Below are 23,676 nucleotides of genomic sequence, written 5' to 3' on the forward strand. Positions count from 1 at the left end.
CTCGCTCTCTCTCACTGCGCTCTCTCGCGCTCTCTCGCTCTCTCTCACTGCGCTCTCTCGCTCTCTCACTGCGCTCTCTCGCTCTCTCACTGCGCTCGCTCTCGCTCGCTCTCTCGCTCTCTCGCTCTCTCGCTCTCTCTCACTGCGCTCTCTCGCTCTCTCTCACTGCGCTCTCTCGCTCTCTCTCACTGCGCTCTCTCTCACTGCGCTCTCTCTCTCACTGCGCTCTCTCGCTCGCTCTCTCTAACTGCTCTCGCTCGCTCTCTCTAACTGCTCTCGCTCGCTCTCTCTAACTGCTCTCGCTCGCTCTCTCTAACTGCTCTCGCTCGCTCTCTCTAACTGCTCTCGCTCGCTCTCTCTAACTGCTCTCGCTCGCTCTCTCTAACTGCTCTCGCTCGCTCTCACTGCTCGCTCTCTCTCACTGCTCGCTCTCTCTCACTGCTCTCGCTCTCTCTCACTGCTCGCTCTCTCTCACTGCTCGCTCTCTCTCACTGCGCTCGCTCTCTCGCTCGCTCTCTCGCTCTCTCTCTCGCTCTCTCTCTCGCTCTCTCTCACTGCGCTCTCTCGCTCTCTCTCACTGCGCTCTCTCGCTCTCTCTCACTGCGCTCTCTCGCTCTCTCTCACTGCGCTCTCTCGCTCTCTCTCACTGCGCTCTCTCGCTCTCTCACTGCGCTCTCTCGCTCTCTCTCACTGCGCTCTCTCGCTCTCTCTCACTGCGCGCTCTCTCTCACTGCGCTCTCACTGCGCTCTTTCTCTCTCACTGCGCTCTCTCGCTCGCTCTCTCTAACTGCTCTCGCTCTCTCTAACTGCTCTCGCTCGCTCTCTCTAACTGCTCTCTCGCTCTCTCTAACTGCTCTCGCTCGCTCTCTCTAACTGCTCTCGCTCGCTCTCTCTAACTGCTCTCGCTCGCTCTCTCTAACTGCTCGCTCGCTCTCTCTAACTGCTCTCTCGCTCTCTAACTGCTCTCTCGCTCTCTCTAACTGCTCTCGCTCGCTCTCTCTAACTGCTCTCGCTCGCTCTCTCTAACTGCTCTCGCTCGCTCTCTCTAACTGCTCTCTCGCTCTCTCTAACTGCTCTCTCGCTCTCTCTAACTGCTCTCGCTCGCTCTCTCTAACTGCTCTCTCGCTCTCTCTAACTGCTCTCTCGCTCTCTCTAACTGCTCTCTCGCTCTCTCTAACTGCTCTCGCTCGCTCTCTCTAACTGCTCTCGCTCGCTCTCTCTAACTGCTCTCGCTCGCTCTCTCTAACTGCTCGCTCGCTCTCTCTAACTGCTCTCTCGCTCTCTAACTGCTCTCTCGCTCTCTCTAACTGCTCTCGCTCGCTCTCTCTAACTGCTCTCGCTCGCTCTCTCTAACTGCTCTCGCTCTCTCTAACTGCTCTCGCTCTCTCTAACTGCTCTCGCTCTCTCTAACTGCTCTCTCTAACTGCTCTCGCTCTCTCTAACTGCTCTCTCTCTCTCTAACTGCTCTCTCTCTCTCTAACTGCTCTCCCTCGCTCTAACTGCTCTCCCTCGCTCTAACTGCTCTCCCTCGCTCTAACTGCTCTCCCTCGCTCTAACTGCTCTCCCTCGCTCTAACTGCTCTCCCTCGCTCTAACTGCTCTCGCTCTCTCTAACTGCTCTCGCTCTCTCTAACTGCTCTCGCTCTCTCTAACTGCTCTCGCTCTCTCTAACTGCTCTCTCGCTCTCTCTAACTGCTCTCTCGCTCTCTCTAACTGCTCTCGCTCTCTCTAACTGCTCTCTCGCTCTCTCTAACTGCTCTCTCGCTCTCTCTAACTGCTCTCGCTCGCTCTCTCTAACTGCTCTCGCTCGCTCTCTCTAACTGCTCTCGCTCTCTCTCTCTAACTGCTCTCGCTCTCTCTCTCTAACTGCTCTCGCTCTCTCTCTCTAACTGCTCTCGCTCTCTCTCTCTAACTGCTCTCGCTCGCTCTCTCTAACTGCTCTCGCTCGCTCTCTCTAACTGCTCTCGCTCGCTCTCTCTAACTGCTCTCGCTCGCTCTCTCTAACTGCTCTCGCTCGCTCTCTCTAACTGCTCTCGCTCTCTCTAACTGCTCTCGCTCTCTCTAACTGCTCTCTCGCTCTCTCTAACTGCTCTCGCTCTCTCTAACTGCTCTCGCTCTCTCTAACTGCTCTCTCGCTCTCTCTAACTGCTCTCGCTCTCTCTAACTGCTCTCGCTCGCTCTCTCTAACTGCTCTCGCTCTCTCTAACTGCTCTCGCTCTCTCTCTAACTGCTCTCGCTCGCTCTCTCTAACTGCTCTCGCTCTCTCTAACTGCTCTCGCTCTCTCTCTAACTGCTCTCGCTCTCTCTAACTGCTCTCGCTCTCTCTAACTGCTCTCGCTCTCTCTCTAACTGCTCTCGCTCTCTCTAACTGCTCTCGCTCTCTCTAACTGCTCTCGCTCTCTCTAACTGCTCTCGCTCTCTCTAACTGCTCTCTCTAACTGCTCTCGCTCTCTCTAACTGCTCTCGCTCTCTCTAACTGCTCTCGCTCTCTCTAACTGCTCTCGCTCTTTCTCTCACAACCAATTCTCACCAAAAGGCCCCTCACCATTCCTGAGTGGTAGACCTGAGAGCTGTAAGCACCTACCAATTAAAGAGATATCTAGAATATATCTAGAATATAATGTACCGTTGCAAGTTTTCACTGGTATAGAAAAGGTGTGTCTGTCTGTCGGTGTCTCTCTCTCTCTCTCTGTCTGTTTTGTTTTTGTTTATTTCAGAGCCCTGTCTTTCCTGTATCTTGTTGTAATATGGTTCCTCAATAGACAGTCAATCATATTTACACTGCTGCATGCTCCGTACCATCCCCCATGTGCTATGGTTTTAGAAAACCTGACTTGACAGTTTCTTTGTGAATCATGTAGGACTCTTAAGGGTGTAACTACACATATTCATACATTTACATTTACGTCATTTAGCAGACGCTCTTATCCAGAGCGACTTACAAATAGGTGCATTCACCTTATAGCCAGTGGGATAACCACTTTACAATGTTATTTTTTTTTTTTCATATATTTTTTTCATACCATTTTTATATTTTTTACATTTTAGTCATTTTAGCAGACGCTCTTATCCAGAGCGACTTACTGTTAGTGAGTGCATACATTTTCATACTGGCCCCCCGTGGGAATCGAACCCACAATCCTGGCGTTGCAAGCGCCATGCTCTACCAACTGAGCTACACGGGACCGAACCGTTTGGTACGGGGACCTCGGTTCGGTCCGCACTGTGAACTTTTAATACATTTTTAAAAAAATATGTACAAAATAAAAATTCAAGGCCTATGACTAAACTATGTTGTATGTTCCTCTGTAAATCTGAGCTGAAAAAACTTCCAGGCTATTCCGTTAAAAAAACTAAAGCCTATGTGCACGGTAATCAAAATAAACATTTTAATTGGCGCATTTCAAACTGTCCTTTTGTGAGGCGCAGCTGGGAACTAGTTCTGTACGATGGCGAGTGGTGGGGGTCGATTTAAACCAGAAATTCTTAAGCCTCATTCACATATCAGAGCAGTCCATTGCATTGCACAGGATGTCATTGATTTCAATGGAGACCATCCGCAGCTGACTGGTATCGCAGCGCCCCCTGGCGGTTGAAGGCTCCGTTGTGAAACTGACTGGTATCGCAGCGCCCCCTGGTGGTTGAAGGCTCCGTTGTGAAACTGATGGTATCGCAGCGCCCCCTGGCGGTTGAAGGCTCCGTTGTGAAACTGATGCAGCATATTTAGAATTTTTCCAAACTTTGCGTCTTCAGTGTAAGCAGAGTCCGTCAATAGAAAAGGACGTTACCAAACCACAGAACAAGATGAAAATGTGGTTTTCGGAGATGGATTTATTTACATTTTAATCATTTAGCAGACGCTCTTATCCAGAGCGACTTACAGTTAGTGAGTGCATACATTTTTCATACTTTATGGGATAGCTAGCAACTTGTAAATAATTACCCACTCCTATGAGTACTATTTTATTAGTAAAGTTCAATAATACACAATGGCTGTTAAGCCAATTATATTATAGGACTGTTGCCTCATGTTCCAAGTTTATTGTATAATAATAAGCCATTTAGCAGACGGTTTTATCCAAAGTGACTTACAGTCATGTGTGCATACATTTTTACGTATGGGTGGTCCCGGGGATCGAACCCACTACCCCGGCGTTACAAGCGCCATGCTCTACCAATTGAGCTACAGAGGACCATTGTGATGGTAATGGCGTTTTTTGTTTTTTTTATGATAAGGTCGCTGGGTACAGTAACTTCAACCTAGCTTAGCTTTTAGCTAGCTAGCTGCTCTGTAATTCATATTTTGCAAATCTCCCAAAATAAATCAGATCTCTGACGTTTCCTGCATCTTGTCTTGCTTTGTGAAACCCTATATGCTCTCTGTCCAGTAGTGGAACAAAATGCGTCACGATCTGTGTGGCATTACTCCTCAACTGACAAAGAAGCCTCGTTTTAGATCAGACTTGCTAGGAAAATATTAGCATATAGTAGCTGTGGTCCAGGGTGTGCGGCCTGCTGATGCTTTTTTCAATTGATCGGGAGTATTCACACCCCTTGACTTTTTCCCCATTTTGTTGTTACAGCCTGAATTTAAAATGGACTAAATTTAGATTTTGTCACTGATCTAAACACAATACCCCATAATGTCAAAGTGGAATTAAGTTTTTAGAAATGTTTACAAATGAATTAAAAATTAAAAGCGGAAATGTCAATAAGTATTCAACCCCTTTGTTGTGGCAAGCCTATACTTAAATCACATAAGTTGCATGGATTCACTCGGTGTGCAGTAATAGTGTTTTAACATGATTTTTAAATGACTACCCCATCTCTGTACCACACCCCACACATACAATTATCTGTAAGGTCTCTAAGTCGAGCAGTGAATTTCAACCACAAAGACCAGGGAGGTTTTCCTATGGTTCGCAAAGAAGGGCACCTATTGGTAGATGGGTAAAAAAAGACATAGAATATCCTTTTGTGCGTGGTGAAGTTATTAATTACACTTTGGATGGTGTATCAATACACACAGTCACTACAAAGATACAGGCGTCCTTCCTAACTCAGTTGTTGGAGAGGAAGGAAACCGTTCATCGGTTGTCATCGGCAACTACAGAGTTTTTGTAGGATAAAAAGAAAAGTAATGGAGCTAAGCACAGTCAAAATCCTCGAGGAAAACCTGGTTCAGTCTGCTTTCCACCAACACTGGGAGACTAGAGGAAAACCTGGTTCAGTCTGCTTTCCACCAACACTGGGAGACTAGAGGAAAGCCTGGTTCAGTCTGCTGTCCACCAGACACTGGGAGACTAGAGGAAAACCTGGTTCAGTCTGCTGTCCACCAGACACTGGGAGACTAGAGGAAAACCTGGTCCAGTCTGCTGTCCACCAGACACTGGGAGACTAGAGGAAAACCTGGTTCAGTCTGCTGTCCACCAGACACTGGGAGACTAGAGGAAAACCTGGTCCAGTCTGCTGTCCACCAGACACTGGGAGACTAGAGGAAAACCTGGTTCAGTCTGCTTTCCACCAACACTGGGAGACTAGAGGAAAACCTGGTCCAGTCTGCTTTCCACCAGACACTGGGAGACTAGAGGAAAACCTGGTTCAGTCTGCTGTCCACCAGACACTGGGAGACTAGAGGAAAACCTGGTTCAGTCTGCTTTCCACCAACACTGGGAGACTAGAGGAAAACCTGGTCCAGTCTGCTTTCCACCAACACTGGGAGACTAGAGGAAATCCTGGTTCAGTCTGCTTTCCACCAACACTGGGAGACTAGAGGAAAACCTGGTCCAGTCTGCTTTCCACCAACACTGGGAGACTAGAGGAAAACCTGGTTCAGTCTGCTTTCCACCAACACTGGGAGACTAGAGGAAAACCTGGTTCAGTCTGCTTTCCACCAACACTGGGAGACAAGTTGACCTTTCAGCAGGACAATAACCTAAAACACAAGGCCAAATATACACTGGAGTTGCTTACCAAGACGACATTGAATGTTCCTGAGTGTCCTAGTTACCGTTTTGACTTAAACCCGCTTGAAAATCTATTGCAAGACTTGAAAATGGCTGTCCAGCAATGACCAACAACCGACTTGACATAGCTTAACACATTTTTTTAAAGAATAATGGGCAAATATTGTGCAAAGCTCTTAGAGACTTACCCAGAAAGACTCAAAGCTGCAATTGCTCCAGGCTGTGTAAGGGCTATTTGACCAAGAAGGAGTGGAGTGCTGCATCAGATGACCTGGCCTCCACAATCACCCGACCTCAACCCAATTGAGATGGTTTGGGATGAGTTGGACCGCAGAGTGATGAAAAAGCAGCCAACAAGTGCTCAGCATATGTGGGAACTCCTTCAAGACTGTTGGAAAAGCATTCCAGGTGAAGCTGGTTGAGAGAATGCCAAGAGTGTGCAAAGCTGTCATCAAGGCAAATGGAGGCTACTTTGAAGAATCTCAAATATAAAATATTTGGTGTTCTTGGGGACCTTCAATGCTGCAGACATTTTTGGGTCCCTTCCCTAGATCTGTACCTCGACACAATCCTGTCTCGGAGCTCTACGGACAATTCCTTCGACCTCATGGCTTGGTTTTTGCTCTGACATGCACTATCAACTCTGAGACCTTATATAGACAGGTGTGTGCCTTTCCAAATCATGTCCAATCAATTGAATTTACCACAGGTGGACTCCAATCAAGTTGTAGAAACATCTCAAGGATGATCAATCGAAACAGGATGCACCTGAGCTCAATTTCGAGTCTCATAGCAAAGGGTCTGAATACTTACAGTGAGGGAAAAAAGTATTTGATCCCCTGCTGATTTTGTACGTTTGCCCACTGACAAAGAAATGATCAGTCTATAATTTTAATGGTAGGTTTATTTTAACAGTGAGAGACAGAATAACAACAACAAAATCCAGAAAAACGCATGTCAAAAATGTTATAAATTGATTTGCATTTTAATGAGGGAAATAAGTATTTGACCCTCTCTCAATCAGAAAAATTTCTGGCTCCCAGGTGTCTTTTATACAGGTAACGAGCTGAGATTAGGAGCACACTCTTAAAGGGAGCGCTCCTAATCTCAGTTTGTTACCTCTATAAAAGCCACCTGTCCACAGAAGCAATCAATCAATCAGATTCCAAACTCTCCACCAGGGCCAAGACCAAAGAGCTCTCCAAGGATGTCAGGGACAAGATTGTAGACCTACACAAGGCTGGAATGGGCTACAAGACCATCGCCAAGCAGCTTGGTGAGAAGGTGACAACAGTTGGTGCGATTATTCGCAAATGGAAGAAACACAGAAGACCTGTCAATCTCCCTCGGCCTGGGGCTCCATGCAAGATCTCACCTCGTGGAGTTGTAATGATCATGAGAACGGGGAGGAATCGGCCCAGAACTACACGGGAGGATCTTGTCAATGATCTCAAGGCAGCTGGGACCATAGTCACCAAGAAAACAATAGGTAACACACTACGCCGTGAAGGACTGAAATCCTGCAGCGCCTGCAAGGTCCTCCTGCTCAAGAAAGCACATATACAGACCCGTCTGAAGTTTGCCAATGAACATCTGAATGATTCAGATGAGAACTGGGTGAAAATGTTGTGGTCAGATGAGACCAAAATGGAGCTCTTTGGCATCAACTCAACTTGTGTTTGAAGGAGGAGGAATGCTGCCTAGGACCCAAAGAACACCATCCCCACCGTCAAACATGGAGGTGGAAACATTAAGCTTTGGGGGTGTTTTTCTGCTAAGGGGACAGGACAACTTCCCCGCATCAAAGGGACGATGGACGGGGCCATGTACTTTCAAATCTTGGGTGAGAACCTCCTTCCCTCAGCCAGGGCATTGAAAATGGGTTGTGGATGGGTATTCCAGCATGACAATGACCCAAAACACACGGCCAAGGCAACAAAGGAGTGGCTCAAGAAGAAGCACATTATGGTCCTGGAGTGGCCTAGCCAGTCTCCAGACCTTAATCCCATAGAAAATCTGTGGAGGGAGCTGAAGGTTCGAGTTGCCAAACATCAGCCTCAAAACCTTAATGACTTGGAGAAGATCTGCAAAGAGGAGTGGAACAAAATCCCTCCTGAGATGTGTGCAAACCTGGTGGCCAACTACAAGAAACGTCTGACCTCTGTGATTGCCAACAAGGGTTTTGCCACCAAGTACTATGTCATGTTTTGCAGAGGGGTCAAATACTTATTTCCCTCATTAAAATGCCAATCAATTTATAAAATTTTTGACATGTGTTTTTCTGGATTTTGTTGTTGTTATTCTGTCTCTCACTGTTCAAATAAACCTACCATTAAAATTATAGACTGATCATGTCTTTGTCAGTGGGCAAACGTACAAAATCAGCAGGGGATCAAATACTTTCTTCCCTCACTGTATGTAAATAAGGTATTTCTGTTTTTAATTTTTTATACATTTGTAAAAAAAAAAGTATAACTTGATGAGGATTTTATTTTATTTTATCCATTTTAGAATAACGCAACAGAATGTGGGACAAGTGAAGGGGTCTGAATACTTTCCGAATGCACTGTATGACATTCTGGTGAGCAAGAGATTATTTAGTATTTTGGGGCAACAAGTGATGACAGAAGAGAAGCTATCTAATTATAGACAACGACTAACAAATAGTCAACCAACATGTCGGAAATTATAAGCAGAAACATAGGAAAAGGCCTGTCAAAAAATCGTTCTGCCATCTCTGACTGTACAGCGCATTTTCTATGTTAGTGAGTCGGGTGCGGGCCTCAAATTTCAACTTTATCACATAGTCGGGAGGTTGCGGATGGGTTATTAACAATTGCGGGCGGGTGAAGAAACGGCTGACCCGCGCACCACTAATCTCAATATAAGGTGAGTTATAAAACACTTGCTAACTTGTTTTTGCAAACATTTCCATTGTTGAGTGATCACATATAATTCTAGCTGATTTTGTGATGTAAACTCAGCAAAAAAAAAAAGAAACGTCCTCTCACTGTCAACTGCGTTTATTTTCAGCGAACTTAACATGTGTAAATATTTGTATGAACATAACAAGATTCAACAACTGAGACATAAACTGAACAAGTTCCACAGACATGTGACTAACAGAAATTGAAAGCTGTGTCCCTGAACAAAGGGGGGGTCAAAATCAAAAGTAACAGTCAGTATCTGGTGTGGCCACCAGCTGCATTAAGTACTGCAGTGCATCTCCTCCTCATGGACTGCACCAGATTTGCCAGTTCTTGCTGTGAGATGTTACCCCACTCTTCCACCAAGGCACCTGCAAGTTCCCGGACATTTCTGGGGGGAATGGCCCTAGCCCTCACCCTCCGATCCAACAGGTCCCAGACGTGCTCAATGGGATTGAGATCCGGGCTCTTCGCTGGCCATGGCAGAACACTGACATTCCTGTCTTGCAGGAAATCACGCACAGAACAAGCAGTATGGCTGGTGGTATTGTCATGCTGGAGGGTCATGTCAGGATGAGCCTGCAAGAAGGGTACCACATGAGGGAGGAGGATGTCTTCCCTGTAACGCACAGCGTTGAGATTGCCTGCAATGACAACAAGCTCAGTCCGATGATGCTGTGACACACCGCCCCAGACCATGACGGACCCTCCACCTCCAAATTGATCCCGCTCCAGAGTACAGGCCTCGGTGTAACGTTCATTCCTTCAAAGATAAACGCGAATCCGACCATCACCCCTGGTGAGACAAAACTGCGACTCGTCAGTGAAGAGCACTTTTTGCCGGTCCTGTCTGGTCCAGCGACGGTGGGTTTGTGCCCATAGGCGACGTTGTTGCCGGTGATGTCTGGTGAGGACCTGCCTTACAACAGGCCTACAAGCCCTCAGTCCAGCCTCTCTCAGCCTATTGCGGACAGTCTGAGCACTGATGGAGGGATTGTGCGTTCCTGGTGTAACTCGGGCAGTTGTTGTTGCCATCCTGTACCTGTCCCGCAGGTGTGATGTTCGGATGTACCGATCCTGTGCAGGTGTTGTTACACGTGGTCTGCCACTGTGAGGACGATCAGCTGTCCGTCCTGTCTCCCTGTAGCGCTGTCTTAGGCGTCTCACAGCACGCACGGATATTGCAATTTATTGTCCTGGCCACATCTGCAGTCCTCATGCCTCCTTGCAGCATGCCTAAGGCACGTTCACGCAGATGAGCAGGGACCCTGAGCATCTTTCTTTTGTTGTTTTTCAGAGTCAGTAGAAAGGCCTCTTTAGTGTCCTAAGTTTTCATAACTGTGACCTTAATTGCCTACCGTCTGTAAGCTGTTAGTGTCTTAACGACCGTTCCACAGGTGCATGTTCATTAATTGGTTATGGTTAATTGAACAAGCATGGGAGACAGTGTTTAAACCCTTTACAATGAAGTTATTTTGATTTGTACTAATTATCTTTGAAAGACAGGGTCCTGAAAAGGGGACGTTTCTTTTTTTTGCTGAGTTTAGTTCCATCAAATCTGATTTAATTTTAATTAGACTGCCTGTATAACTATATAACTATACAGACTGTATGACTATACTATACTATAATAATATACTATATAACTATACACTATAACTAAGGAGACTGTATGACTGCGCCCCAAATGGTACCTTATTCCCTATATAGTGCGCTGCTTTTGCCCAGAGCCTAGAGGGAATAGGGTGCCGTTTGGGATGAAGCCTATGTTTTCTTCATGTGAAAGAGTGAATGAACAAGTGTTCAATCCCATTTTACAGGAGGTCCACCAGACGGCTTCAAGAAGATGGAGTGAGCTGTTTTTTACTTTGAGAGAAATGGTTAGTTATTTGTGTGTACATTTCCAATTAAATGTTCTTAAAGGTCATGAAAAATCAAAAAAATTATGTTTTTCTTCGAATTAGATGATATTTGGATGAAACCAGATCAAAGTATGAGAAAATGACTTGCTTCTACATCGCTAAAGTTTGATCATAAAGTTACTGGTCCCCTCCCACGTGTCAAACACTTGGATTCAGGAGGCGGGATTATTAAGGGGATAGGGCGACATCACCCTAACTCTCTCATTTGAATACACCAATGGTAACATGATATTCTCTTACCTAATTTAAATAAGTAGGTGCTTGTAACCAACATCAGAGAAGGCTACTGTACTGGGTCCATAATCTGACTAGAGTGTCAGCAAATATCATTAAAAGTTAACCCTATTCATCTATGGCAAAAATACTTCTACGTTTACCCTTTCATCTGGCTAGCTAGGTATTCAGCCAGCATTGAACAAAAGGGGGGGGTAAGGGTCGTTCAAAACTCAGTTGCAGTTGTCATGTCAACACATCGTCAATGCTGCTGTGAACCGCGTCGCAAGAGACATGCAAAACGGGAGATGTACAAAACATTTTTGACATCATTGATTTCAGTGTTGTTTGAGTTACTTTGTGTATCACCAAATTAGCTTGAGATGAATTTACTGCAACACCGCTCACTGCACCCATGTTGCTTGACGTAGGCGTTTCAAAGAGCTGTCAGTCAAGGCGAGCTCATGAATGTAAGCTTCCCCGCCCACTCAGTCTGTCTTTTCAAACTTCCTGGTAGTTAGCCGTGAGAGAAAGTACTTCTTTCTCAAATTTCGAACAAATATAATGGGTGATATTTTAGTCACTCAAAAGGCAATTTGACGTGGGAATCAGAATGACTGTTGGGGACCTGTGATTAGACATTGTTCAGTGATGCCCCTCAAACTTGTACAGTGAATAATACTGTGTAAAATAAACTGTTATGAAAAAATGTATAGCCAATCTGTGTTGTCATTATGTTTCATAAAGAATATAGTTAAAGCTGCACTATGCAGAAATCGCTCCGCCATTTCCTGGTGGCTAAAATTCTAATAGTTCGCCTAATTTCAGTTAATGTGACAAAACAAGCAAGTATAGTGTGGAGAATCATTGTACCATTTAAATATATTTTCCATAACTAAACATATTGTAGTTTGAAGCTGGTGTACAAAACCAAAACGTAAGAACAGGAAGCATAGAAATACCGCACACAGAACAGATCTACCGCTTCTTAGACCTGCTTTCAATGAGGACGACAGATCTATAACTCATATTTCTATGTGGATTTGGTCGGCTCATCCAAAAAGTGGCATAATATTACAATATTTGTTTAAAAAAAACGAATCCTAATCTAATTCCTCTCCTCCTTTTTTTTTACAGACTTATTCTGGCCCACCTCTTCAAGTCACTGCCTGACCAGCGAACCGACAGAGGAGAGAAGGCGGGTTGAACAGTTTGTTGCTAGTATAGGTGAGACAATTTTTTAACTAAGCTAGTTTTCAAATGACACTTGCTGAAGGTTTCTCCTAGGCTTTTTGTTTAGTTTTTGTGTAAATCTCTCCATTGTTCTCTACAGATCTGGGCCAGCTACAGAGTCTTCAAACAGTCATCCACCAGGTTCTGTCTTTCCGTGAGAAGAAAACTGAGAGAGGGGAGGATTGGAGAACGGAGAGAGGGGAGGAGAGGAGAACAGAGAGGGGGGAGGAGAAGAGAGGGGAGGAGAGGAGAACAGAGAGGGGGGAGGAGAAGAGAGGGGAGGAGAGGAGAACAGAGAGGGGGGAGGAGAAGAGAGGGGAGGAGAGGAGGAGAACAGAGAGGGGGGAGTTCCATGGAGCTGGAGCCCCCAGACAGGGTCATTATCCCCAGCCCCAGAGCCACCCCCAGTACCAGCCGCAGCTTCAACCCCACCAGCCGCAGCTTCAACCCCACCAGCCGCAGCTTCAACCCCACCAGCCGCACCTTCAACCCCACCAGCCGCAGCTTCAACCCCACCAGCCGCACCTTCAACCCCACCAGCCGCAGCTTCAACCCCACCAGCCGCACCTTCAACCCCACCAGCCGCACCTTCAACCCCACCAGCCGCAGCTTCAACCCCACCAGCCGCAGCTTCAACCCCACCAGCCGCAGCTTCAACCCCACCAGCCGCAGCTTCAACCCCAGTCCCAGCCCGAGCCGACGCGCTGGCGAGGCCGTCACAGGGAGCAGCTGCAGGGTCAACAGGAGCTCTACCCCGGCTCAGGGGTCCTCCTGTCCTCCCTGCAGTTGGCTGCCATGTTCCAGGAGGCCAGAGGGAACTGCATGAGACTCTTCCACCTCCTGTTCGAACACTTTTTCACCGAGGAAGACCTCGTAGGGGCGGTGGCCTTCGGCAGGAGGGGAAAAGTAGCCGATGGCAAGAAGATTCTTGACCGCAGAACGGTGGATGCAATCATAGGTGAGAAGGAGTAGGAGATTGTTTCGGGCTCTGGTCAAAAATAGTGTACTATATAGGGAATAGGACTCTGGTCTAAAGTAGTGTACTACATAGGGAATAGGGCTCTGGTCTAAAGTAGTGCACTATATAGGGAATAGGGCTCTGGTCTAAAGTAGTGCACTATATAGGGAATAGGGCTCTGGTCTAATGTAGTGCACTAGATAGGGAATAGGGCTCTGGTCTAAAGTAGTGCACTACATAGGGAATAGGGCTCTGGTCTAATGTAGTGCACTAGATAGGGAATAGGGCTCTGGTCTAAAGTAGTGCACTACATAGGGAATAGGGCTCTGGTCTAATGTAGTGCACTAGATAGGGAATAGGGCTCTGGTCTAAAGTAGTGCACTATATAGGGAATAGGGCTCTGGTCTAAAGTAGTGCACTATATAGGGAATAGGGCTCTGGTCTAATGTAGTGCACTAGATAGGGAATAGGGCTCTGGTCTAAAGTAGTGCACTACATAGGGAATAGGGCTCTGGTCTAATGTAGTGCACTAGATAGGGAATAGGGCTCTGGTCTAAAGTAGTGCACTATATAGGGAATAGGGCTCTGGTCTAAAGTAGTGCACTACATAGGGAATAGGGCTCTGGTCTAAAGTAGTGCACTATATAGGGAATAGGGCTCTGGTCTAAAGTAGTGCACTAGATAGGGAATAGGGCTCTGGTCTAAAGTAGTGCACTAGATAGGGAATAGGGCTCTGGTCTAAAGTAGTGCACTATATAGGGAATAGGGCTCTGGTCTAAAGTAGTGCACTATATAGGGAATAGGGCTCTGGTCTAAAGTAGTGCACTACATAGGGAATAGGGCTCTGGTCTAAAGTAGTGCACTATATAGGGAATAGGGCTCTGGTCTAAAGTAGTGCACTACATAGGGAATAGGGCTCTGGTCTAAAGTAGTGCACTACATAGGGAATAGGGCTCTGGTCTAAAGTAGTGCACTATATAGGGAATAGGTTGCTGGCCACAGGACTCAAACAGTTACTTGTGTTTCTACTCTAGGCATGTGTGTGTGTGGAATCATATCAACAGCTCAACATGTCAGGATGTTAATAACTAACTGTATCATGGCCTGCTTTACAGCGTACGTCCTCCACTGCTCCGCCCTGGATGGATGGACATCGGTGGAGTCGTCCAAACTGAAGAAAGCATGCATCAATAAATGCAGGCTGAGGATGTGTCAGAGGAGAAAGATGGAGGAGAATCATTATTACATGTCCTGATGACTTCACACAGGGCCCTACCATTGATGTCTTCTAGAACCGGTCTACCTGTTTGTTGTTAGACATTAGATTAGACCATGTCTGTGTTCCAAATGGTACCCTATTCCCTATGGGCTCTGGTCAAAGGTAGTGCACTAGATAGGGACTAGGGCTCTGGTCAAACGTAGTGCACTAGATGGGGAATAGGGCTCTGGTCTAAAGTAGTGCACTAGATAGGGACTAGGGCTCTGGTCAAAGGTAGTGCACTAGATAGGGAATAGGGCTCTGGTCTAAAGTAGTGCACTAGATAGGGACTAGGGCTCTGGTCAAAGGTAGTGCACTAGATAGGGACTAGGGCTCTGGTCAAACGTAGTGCACTAGATAGGGACTAGGGCTCTGGTCAAAGGTAGTGCACTAGATAGGGACTAGGGCTCTGGTCAAAGGTAGTGCACTAGATAGGGACTAGGGCTCTGGTCAAAGGTAGTGCACTAGATAGGGACTAGGGCTCTGGTCAAAGGTAGTGCACTAGATAGGGACTAGGGCTCTGGTCAAAGGTAGTGCACTAGATAGGGACTAGGGCTCTGGTCAAACGTAGTGCACTAGATAGGGACTAGGGCTCTGGTCAAACGTAGTGCACTAGATGGGGACTAGGGCTCTGGTCAAACGTAGTGCACTAGATAGGGACTAGGGCTCTGGTCAAACGTAGTGCACTATATAGGGAATAGGGCTCTGGTCTAAAGTAGTGCACTAGATAGGGACTAGGGCTCTGGTCTAAAGTAGTGCACTAGATAGGGACTAGGGCTCTGGTCTCAAGTAGTGCACTAGATAGCCATTTCAGACACCTCATGTCAGGAGAAAAATCATGGTTTGAGGGACACGCCAATGGAACACGCCGGTGGAACACGCCAATGGAACACGCCGGTGGAACACGCCGGTGGAACACGCCAATGGAACACGCCGGTGGAACACGCCGGTGGAACACAGGGTTCTTTTTAGTTCCCATTTCTCCTGCAATACTTCTTAAGTTCTTGTTGTTTGTAACGATGTTAGACCAATGACTGAAGGAGAAATGTTGACAGTATGTTGCACTGAAATAAATGGTCAATACCCCGCAATGGTGTGTCAAGAAATTATTGAATGGATATTTTAGAAAAGACAACTAAACCTTGATCACAGCCATGGAAGGGTTTGAAATGTTTCTCTTGAACTTTTTAGCAATTCTGAATTATTTGTCACGGTTTTGTATTAGTGATTAGTGTTGAAGACTAGCTATGTACTAGAAAGTTAATAGCTATTTAAAAACGTTATTTATTAAAACACATATAGGCCTGCTAACTGTATCAAGCTTTAAAGCTGGTGAAAAAAACTCCCCTCATAATGGAAAAATGACTAAGTAAACTGCAACAGATTTTTAACTGCACCTGTTCTGAGTAGCAGGTAGGTTCCAGGTTCTCTTGTGCATTTCTTTCTATTTGGCCGTCATGCATGGTGCCTTAGACCACTGCGCCACTCAGGAGTTATGCATGGTGCCTTAGACCACTGCGCCACTCAGGAGTTATGCATGGTGCCTTAGACCACTGCGCCATTTTCTGCGTACATTCTTTTGAAAGTGGCCAGTTGGGGCAGACATGGTCGTACTCTGTTTGTTCTCTGAACAAAGTCTGTAGGCAACACAATAACACTGTCAGACTATGACCATGTCTGCCCCAACTCCATCTCCAACATCCAGACACACTATCCCAGCTCCTTCTCCAACATCCAGACACACTATCCCAGCTCCATCTCCAACATCCAGACACACTATCCCAGCTCCTTCTCCAACATCCAGACACACTATCCCAACTCCATCTCCAACATCCAGACACACTATCCCAGCTCCTTCTCCAACATCCAGACACACTATCCCAGCTCCTTCTCCAACATCCAGACACACTATCCCAGCTCCATCTCCAACATCCAGACACACTATCCCAGCTCCTTCTCCAACATCCAGACACACTATCCCAGCTCCAACATCCAGACACACTATCCCAGCTCCTTCTCCAACATCCAGACACACTATCCCAGCTCCATCTCCAACATCCAGACACACTATCCCAGCTCCTTCTCCAACATCCAGACACACTATATCCCAGCTCCTTCTCCAACATCCAGACACACTATCCCAGCTCCAACATCCAGACACACTATCCCAGCTCCTTCTCCAACATCCAGACACACTATCCCAACTCCTTCTCCAACATCCAGACACACTATCCCAGCTCCTTCTCCAACATCCAGACACACTATATCCCAGCTCCTTCTCCAACATCCAGACACACTATCCCAACTCCATCTCCAACATCCAGACACACTATCCCAGCTCCTTCTCCAACATCCAGACACACTATATCCCAGCTCCTTCTCCAACATCCAGACACACTATCCCAGCTCCAACATCCAGACACACTATCCCAGCTCCTTCTCCAACATCCAGACACACTATCCCAGCTCCATCTCCAACATCCAGACACACTATCCCAGCTCCTTCTCCAACATCCAGACACACTATCCCAGCTCCATCTCCAACATCCAGACACACTATCCCAGCTCCTTCTCCAACATCCAGACACACTATCCCAACTCCATCTCCAACATCCAGACACACTATCCCAGCTCCTTCTCCAACATCCAGACACACTATCCCAGCTCCTTCTCCAACATCCAGACACACTATCCCAGCTCCTTCTCCAACATCCAGACACACTATCCCAGCTCCATCTCTTACTGTTAGTTTGTTTAGCTTTTTTTTAATGCACTTTAAGATTATTTCTGTAATAAAGTGCTATACAAGTTAAATTATATCATGTTAAAATTATTATTATTATTATTATTATTATTATGTACATATTGAAAAGGTATAGTGTTCCTGTCCCTAACCTTCCTGTGTTTTGTTACCAGTGGGCCCGGCGCTGTGTGAGATCGAGCGTCTGCGGGCATTGCTGAGTGTGGAGCGGAGCCGTAGTCATCAGATGGGAGAGACCATCTCTAGCCTGAAACAGGACAAGGAACTGCTGCAGCAGGAACTCACCAAGAAGGCTGAGCTCATCTGTGACTTCCTGCAAGACCAGCTACGACCAGGTACGCTCTTACTACGCCCAGGTAGGCACCTCTCATTCCGCCCAGGTACGCTATGAGCTCAATGGGATGTTATGTCATGGGATGTTAATATTGAGGGTTGTGTGTTCGGCGCTGACAGACAAGGTGGTGGAGTGGCCATTTTTGATAAATGATTTTTTTTATCTTTACTAAAATCAATTTCCCTTGCCAAAAAGTTTGAGCTACTGTCTGTCTATTTGTCTGGGTAAAAATGTATCCATAACTGTTATAGGGGTCCACCGGCCTCCTTCGGCTGTGGACTCGAGGAGTTAAACTAGTTTGTCGTCTTCTACTAAATCAGAAGTTATAATTTTTATTTTTTTATTTCACCTTTATTTAACCAGGTAAACCAGTTGAGAACAAGTTCTCATTTACAACTGCGACCTGGCCAAGATAAAGCAAAGCAGTAATAATAATAATAATAATAATAATCCTGGGTGACCTAAATTATGATTGGGAAATGCAGCCTTCAGACAATCTAAAAGACGTGTAATGATCTAAGCCCACACGGCCCAACCCTAAAAATCCTTCAAAGTCGACTCTGATTGATCTTATTAACGAATACACCAGTGAAATACGTTTACACTGGTGTCTTCACCCAAGTCATTAGTGACCGTTGCCCAGTTGTTTGTGTTAGACGTGTGAGAATCCAAACATCTAAGCCTCGTGTCGTCACAAAGAGGAACTTTAAAAACTTCAGTGAACAGGCTTTTTTTTACATGATTTTGTTTATTTAAATGATATTGATTGTATTTCAGCTATCCCTGAACCTGATTTAGCTTTTAGCCTTTTTGCAGATGTCTTCAATACTATTGTGGATAATCATGCTTCCTTCAAAACACTAAGGGTTAAAAGGTAGATCGAATGCCTGGTACATTCCGGAATTATCAGAAGTAATTCGTAACAGAGATGATGCTTGGAACACAGGTTTAGGCCCGGACTGGCAAGCTTTTCAGCAACTGAGGAATCATTGCGTAAGACAAATCAGAAAGGCTACATCTGATTATAATGTAACCGCTCTTTCGGATTGTAATGGAAACCCGGATAAATTCTGGAAAACTGTCAAATCCCTGAAGGATTCTACTTCGTCCTCTCTGCCACAACAACTTCATTCAGACACTGGCCTCATTATGGAAAAAATGTAATAATGTAATCACCATTTTATTTCAGCGGGCTATCTCTTTAAAAAAAACTTCTAAGCCTATTCACAATGATACTGGGCTGGATGCTGGTAGGGGAACTTGCTGAATGATCTGAGAAATTATAGTGAAAGTTTTTCTTTTAAGCTATTTACAGAAAAATACGTCCTGGATGTTTTGATAGCAATAGACAACAAGAAATCCCCAGGAGCCGACCAATTAGATCATGGTCTGCTTAAGTGTGCAGCGCCCATCATTGTTGGCTCAATAACCCACATTTTCTATTTAACATTATCAGGAAATATTTCAAAAGTTGTGCTGCCACTCCATAAGGGCGGGATAGTAGTGGTCTTGATAATTATCGCTCCATTTCAAGTCTTCCTTGTCTAGCTAAGATTCTAGAATCTTCGGTAAATGTACGGCTTTGCTCTTTTTAAATCTGAGAAATGTATTTTGAATGTAAACCAATCAGGGTTTAGGCCTGGCCATAGCACTATTTACAGCAACCACTTTTAGTTGTTAATGATCTTATCAATGCTTTAGACACTAAAATGAAATGTGCTGCTTTGTTTGTGGACCTGTCAAAAGCTTTTGATACTGTTGATCATGCTATTTTATTGAATAAGTTGGCCTGGATAGGCATGAGCTCTGACGCCTGTTCATGGTTTCATGATTATCTTAGTGACAGAACTCAGGCCATCGTGATTGATGGGGTTAAGGCTGAATTTCTTGAAGTACATAAAGGTGTACCACAGGGGTTCATTTTGGGACCTGTTCTCTTCACTACTAATATAAACATTGGTCAATCTGTAAAAAAATTATAAACTTAATCTATATGTGATGATACTATTATGTATGCTATTGTCCCGACTGTTGATCTGGCTGTGTCAAAACTACAGTCAGATTTTACAGCTATGCAGGAATCCCTTGATGATTTAAAACTTGTGCTTAATACGGGCAAAACTAAATACATGTTTTTAAACTCTCGTAGGCATGTTTCAGATTAGACCCGAAGATCTCTACATTACCCCCTTTTTGTTTACAAGGCTCTACTTCATAAACGTCCGTCTTATCTAACTTTGCTGTTGAAGTATAGACTCCTGAGGTTCCTAACCCGTTCACAGGATTGGTTACCTCCTGAGCTGCCTAACCCGTTCACAGGATTGGTTACCTCCTGAGCTGCCTAACCCGTTCACAGGATTGGTTACCTCCTGAGCTGCCTAACCCGTTCACAGGATTGGTTAACTCCTGAGCTGCCTAACCCGTTCACAGGATTGGTTAACTCCTGAGCTGCCTAACCCGTTCACAGGATTGGTTAACTCCTGAGCTGCCTAACCCGTTCACAGGATTGGTTAACTCCTGAGCTGCCTAACCCGTTCACAGGATTGGTTACCTCCTGAGCTGCCTAACCCGTTCACAGGATTGGTTACCTCCTGAGCTGCCTAACCCGTTCACAGGATTGGTTACCTCCTGAGCTGCCTAACCCGTTCACAGGATTGGTTACCTCCTGAGCTGCCTAACCCGTTCACAGGATTGGTTAACTCCTGAGCTGCCTAACCCGTTCACAGGATTGGTTAACTCCTGAGCTGCCTAACCCGTTCACAGGATTGGTTAACTCCTGAGCTGCCTAACCCGTTCACAGGATTGGTTAACTCCTGAGCTGCCTAACCCGTTCACAGGATTGGTTATCTCCTTAGTTGCCTAACCTGTTCACAGGATTGGTTATCTCCTGAGTTGCCTAACCCGTTCACAGGATTGGTTATCTCCTGAGTTGCCTAACCCGTTCACAGGATTGGTTAACTCTTCAGGTTCCTAGGGTCTCCACCGAGCTGGGTAAATCTGCTTTTAGTTTTAATGCACCGTATTGCTGAAACAAAATTGAAAATACATTTCATCTTGATGTTCTGGTGCCGTTGGGGCAATTTAAAGTATTGATTGGGGACTTATTTTTGGGAAACAAGATTCTCTGGTCTGATGAAACCAAGATTGAACTCTTTGGCCTGAATGCCAAGCGTCACGTCTGGAGGAAACCTGGCACCATCCCTACGGTGAAGCATGGTGGTGGCAGCATCATGCTGTGGGGATGTTTTTCAGCGGCAGGGACTGGGAGACTAGTCAGGATCGAGGGAATGATGAAGGAAGCAAAGTACAGAGAGATCCTTGATGAAAACCTGCTCAGGACTTCAGACTGGGTTGAAGGTTCACGTTCCATGGCATCCGCCAAACCCAGATTCATCCGTCGGACTGCCAGATGGTGAAGAAGCGTGATTCATCACTCCAGAGAATGCATTTCCACTGCTCCAGAGTCCAATGGCGGTGAGCTTTACACCTCTCCAGCCGACGCTTGGCATTGCGAATGGCGATCTTAGGCTTGTGTGCGGCTGCTCGGCCATGGACACCCCTTTCATGAAGCTCCCGACTAACATTTATTGTGCTGTCGTTGCTTCCAAAGGCAGTTTGGAACTCGGTAGTGAGTGTTGCAATTCACAATAACAGCACTTACAGTTTACCCGGGGCAGCTCTAGCAGGGCGGAAATTTGACAAACTGACTTGTTGGAAAGGTGGCATCCTATGACGGTGCCACGTAGAAAGTCACTGAGCTCCTCTTCAGTACGGGCCATTCTACTGCCAATGTTTGTCTATGGAGATTGCATGGCTGTGTGCTCGATTTTTATACACCTGTCAGAAACGGGTGTAGCTGAAATAGCCAAATCCACTACTTTGAAGGGGTGTCCACATACTTTTGTATATATAGTGTATTTATGTTCTATGATACAGGGCACATTTGAAAAAGAGACCTAGGTCTTCCCTGTTAAAATAAAGGTTAAATCAAATATATGCACACTGTTTACTTCATAGGACCTAGGAAACAGTCTTAAGATATACTGAACAGAAATATAAACGCAACAATGCAACAATTTCTAAGATTTTACTGAGTTACAGTTCGTATAAGGAAATCAGTCAATTGAAATAAATAAATTATGCCCTAATCTATGTATTTCACATGACTGGGAATATAGATATGCATCTGTTGGTCACAGATGCCTTTAAAAAATGGGCCTCACAATGGGCCTCAGGATCTCGTCAAAGTATCTCTGTGCATTCAAATTGCCATTGATAAAATTTAATTTTGTTCGTTGTCCGTAGCTTATGCCTGACCTTACCATAACCCCACCGTCACCATGGGGCACTCTGTTCACAAAGCTTACATCAGCAAACCGCTCGCCGACACGACGCCATACACATGGTCTGCGGTTGGAGGCCGGTTGGACGTATTGCCAAATTATCAAAAATGACGTTGAAGGTGGCTTATGGTGGAGAAATGAACATTAAATTCTCTGGCAACAGCTCTGGTGGACATTCCTGCAATCAGCAGGCCAATTGCACGCTCCCTCAAAACTTGAGACATCTGTGGCATTGTGTTGTGTGACAAAACTGCACATTTTAGAGTGGCCTTTTATTGTCCCCAGCACAAGGTGCACCTGTGTAATGGTCATGCTGTTTAATCAGCTTCTTGATATGCCACACCTGTCAGGTGGATGGATTATTAAGTAGAAATGCTCAATAACAGGGATGTAAACAAGAAATAAGCTTTTTGTGCGTCTGAAAAATGTCTGGGATCTTTTATTTCAGCTCATGAAACATGGGACCAACACTTTAGATGTTGCGTTTAATTATTTTTTACACTAAACAAAAATATAATCTCAAATCTGAGGCCTGGTCTGCAAACTGTACCTGATCATAATCAGGGTGGGGGGAGGCATGTGGAAAAAGAATGACAGACACTTGAGATAAAAAATAATAATTAGAAGTTGAGCCGGGACACTCCATTATAAACATATATTATTTATTACAAATCCAGAGTTAAAAAGATTGCGTGATGTTTCGGTCAGAGACCATCAGTTAATGTTTTTTTATTTTCCTCAGAGAAGAGGCGTGGTCATTCGTCCAGCCAGATGGAGCTGGGGACGGGTAGCTCCTCCCATATGGGGGTGGGGTTCCCTGACGAGGTTGTGGCGTTTGAGAACCCCGCCCTGTTCGACAGCTTTGAGGAGGTGGAGCTCCACAGGGTGATGAAGAGCTCCAAGAGGAGCAGAGAAGGAGAGAACACACGAGTCAGGAGTAAGTACTGTAGATACCCCTTAAACAGAGTCAGGAGTTCAGTACTGTAGATACCCCTTAAACAGAGTCAGGAGTTCAGTACTGTAGATACCCCTTAAACAGAGTCAGGAGTTCAGTACTGTAGATACCCCTTAAACAGAGTCAGGAGTAAGTACTGTAGATACCCCTTAAACAGAGTCAGGAGTTCAGTACTGTAGATACCCCTTAAACAGAGTCAGGAGTACAGTACTGTAGATACCCCTTAAACAGAGTCAGGAGTTCAGTACTGTAGATGGTCCTTAAACAGAGTCAGGAGTTCAGTACTGTAGATACCCCTTAAACAGAGTCAGGAGTTCAGTACTGTAGATACCCCTTAAACAGAGTCAGGAGTACAGTACTGTAGATACCCCTTAAACAGAGTCAGGAGTTCAGTACTGTAATAACATGATGCAGTATGATGAGTCAGGAGTACGTACTGCACCCAATACCATAGAGTTGGATAGAGGGCACACTTGGACCAAAGTCTGGAGATGGCCCTTAACGGCGCTGCCCATGCCGTTGCAAAGATAGGGGATGAGCTCTCCACAGTGAAACGTGTCAAATAAAGAGTTGAGCAATCAGCATTTAAACAAAAATGCATTTGTTTTACTATGAAGTAGCCGTGTCCTCCTGTCTCTCCTCAGTGAAGAACGTGGTTGGCGTCATCGCCAGGTACATGGCGGCCCTGCAGGAGTTCAGGCGCAGTGTCTCCATGAAGGTGGCGTTCGACCGGGTGGGCGTTGACCGTAACACCATCTCGCGGACGGCCGCCATCGCCGAGCTGAGCCTGGCCGCTCCAGAGGTGTG

At 45.7% G+C, this 23,676-nt stretch overlaps 1 protein-coding gene across 3 annotated transcripts in view; it reads left to right on the forward strand.

Annotated features, from left to right (window-relative positions):
- Positions 1–23,676, forward strand: part of LOC311128468 (uncharacterized protein) — a 41,710-nt gene that overhangs the window by 16,503 nt on the left and 1,531 nt on the right. Inside the window, exons 4-6 of one of the 3 annotated variants that reach the window (XM_084160625.1) lie at positions 12,165–12,254; positions 12,361–13,218; positions 14,334–15,567. In XM_084160625.1, the coding sequence (XP_084016751.1) occupies positions 12,165–12,254; positions 12,361–13,218; positions 14,334–14,473 (1,088 nt within the window). In that variant the 3' untranslated portion in view covers positions 14,474–15,567. Of the gene's footprint in view, positions 1–12,164; positions 12,255–12,360; positions 13,219–14,333; positions 15,568–17,392; positions 17,594–22,656; positions 22,852–23,513; positions 23,672–23,676 lie in introns of those variants that run through there. The other 2 variants (XM_084160626.1, XM_084160627.1) reach the window with 2 other exon arrangements.

The sequence above is a fragment of the Coregonus lavaretus genome, assembly GCF_964263955.1.
Source record: "Coregonus lavaretus genome assembly, chromosome: 4".
Taxonomy (NCBI): Eukaryota; Metazoa; Chordata; class Actinopteri; order Salmoniformes; family Salmonidae; genus Coregonus; species Coregonus lavaretus.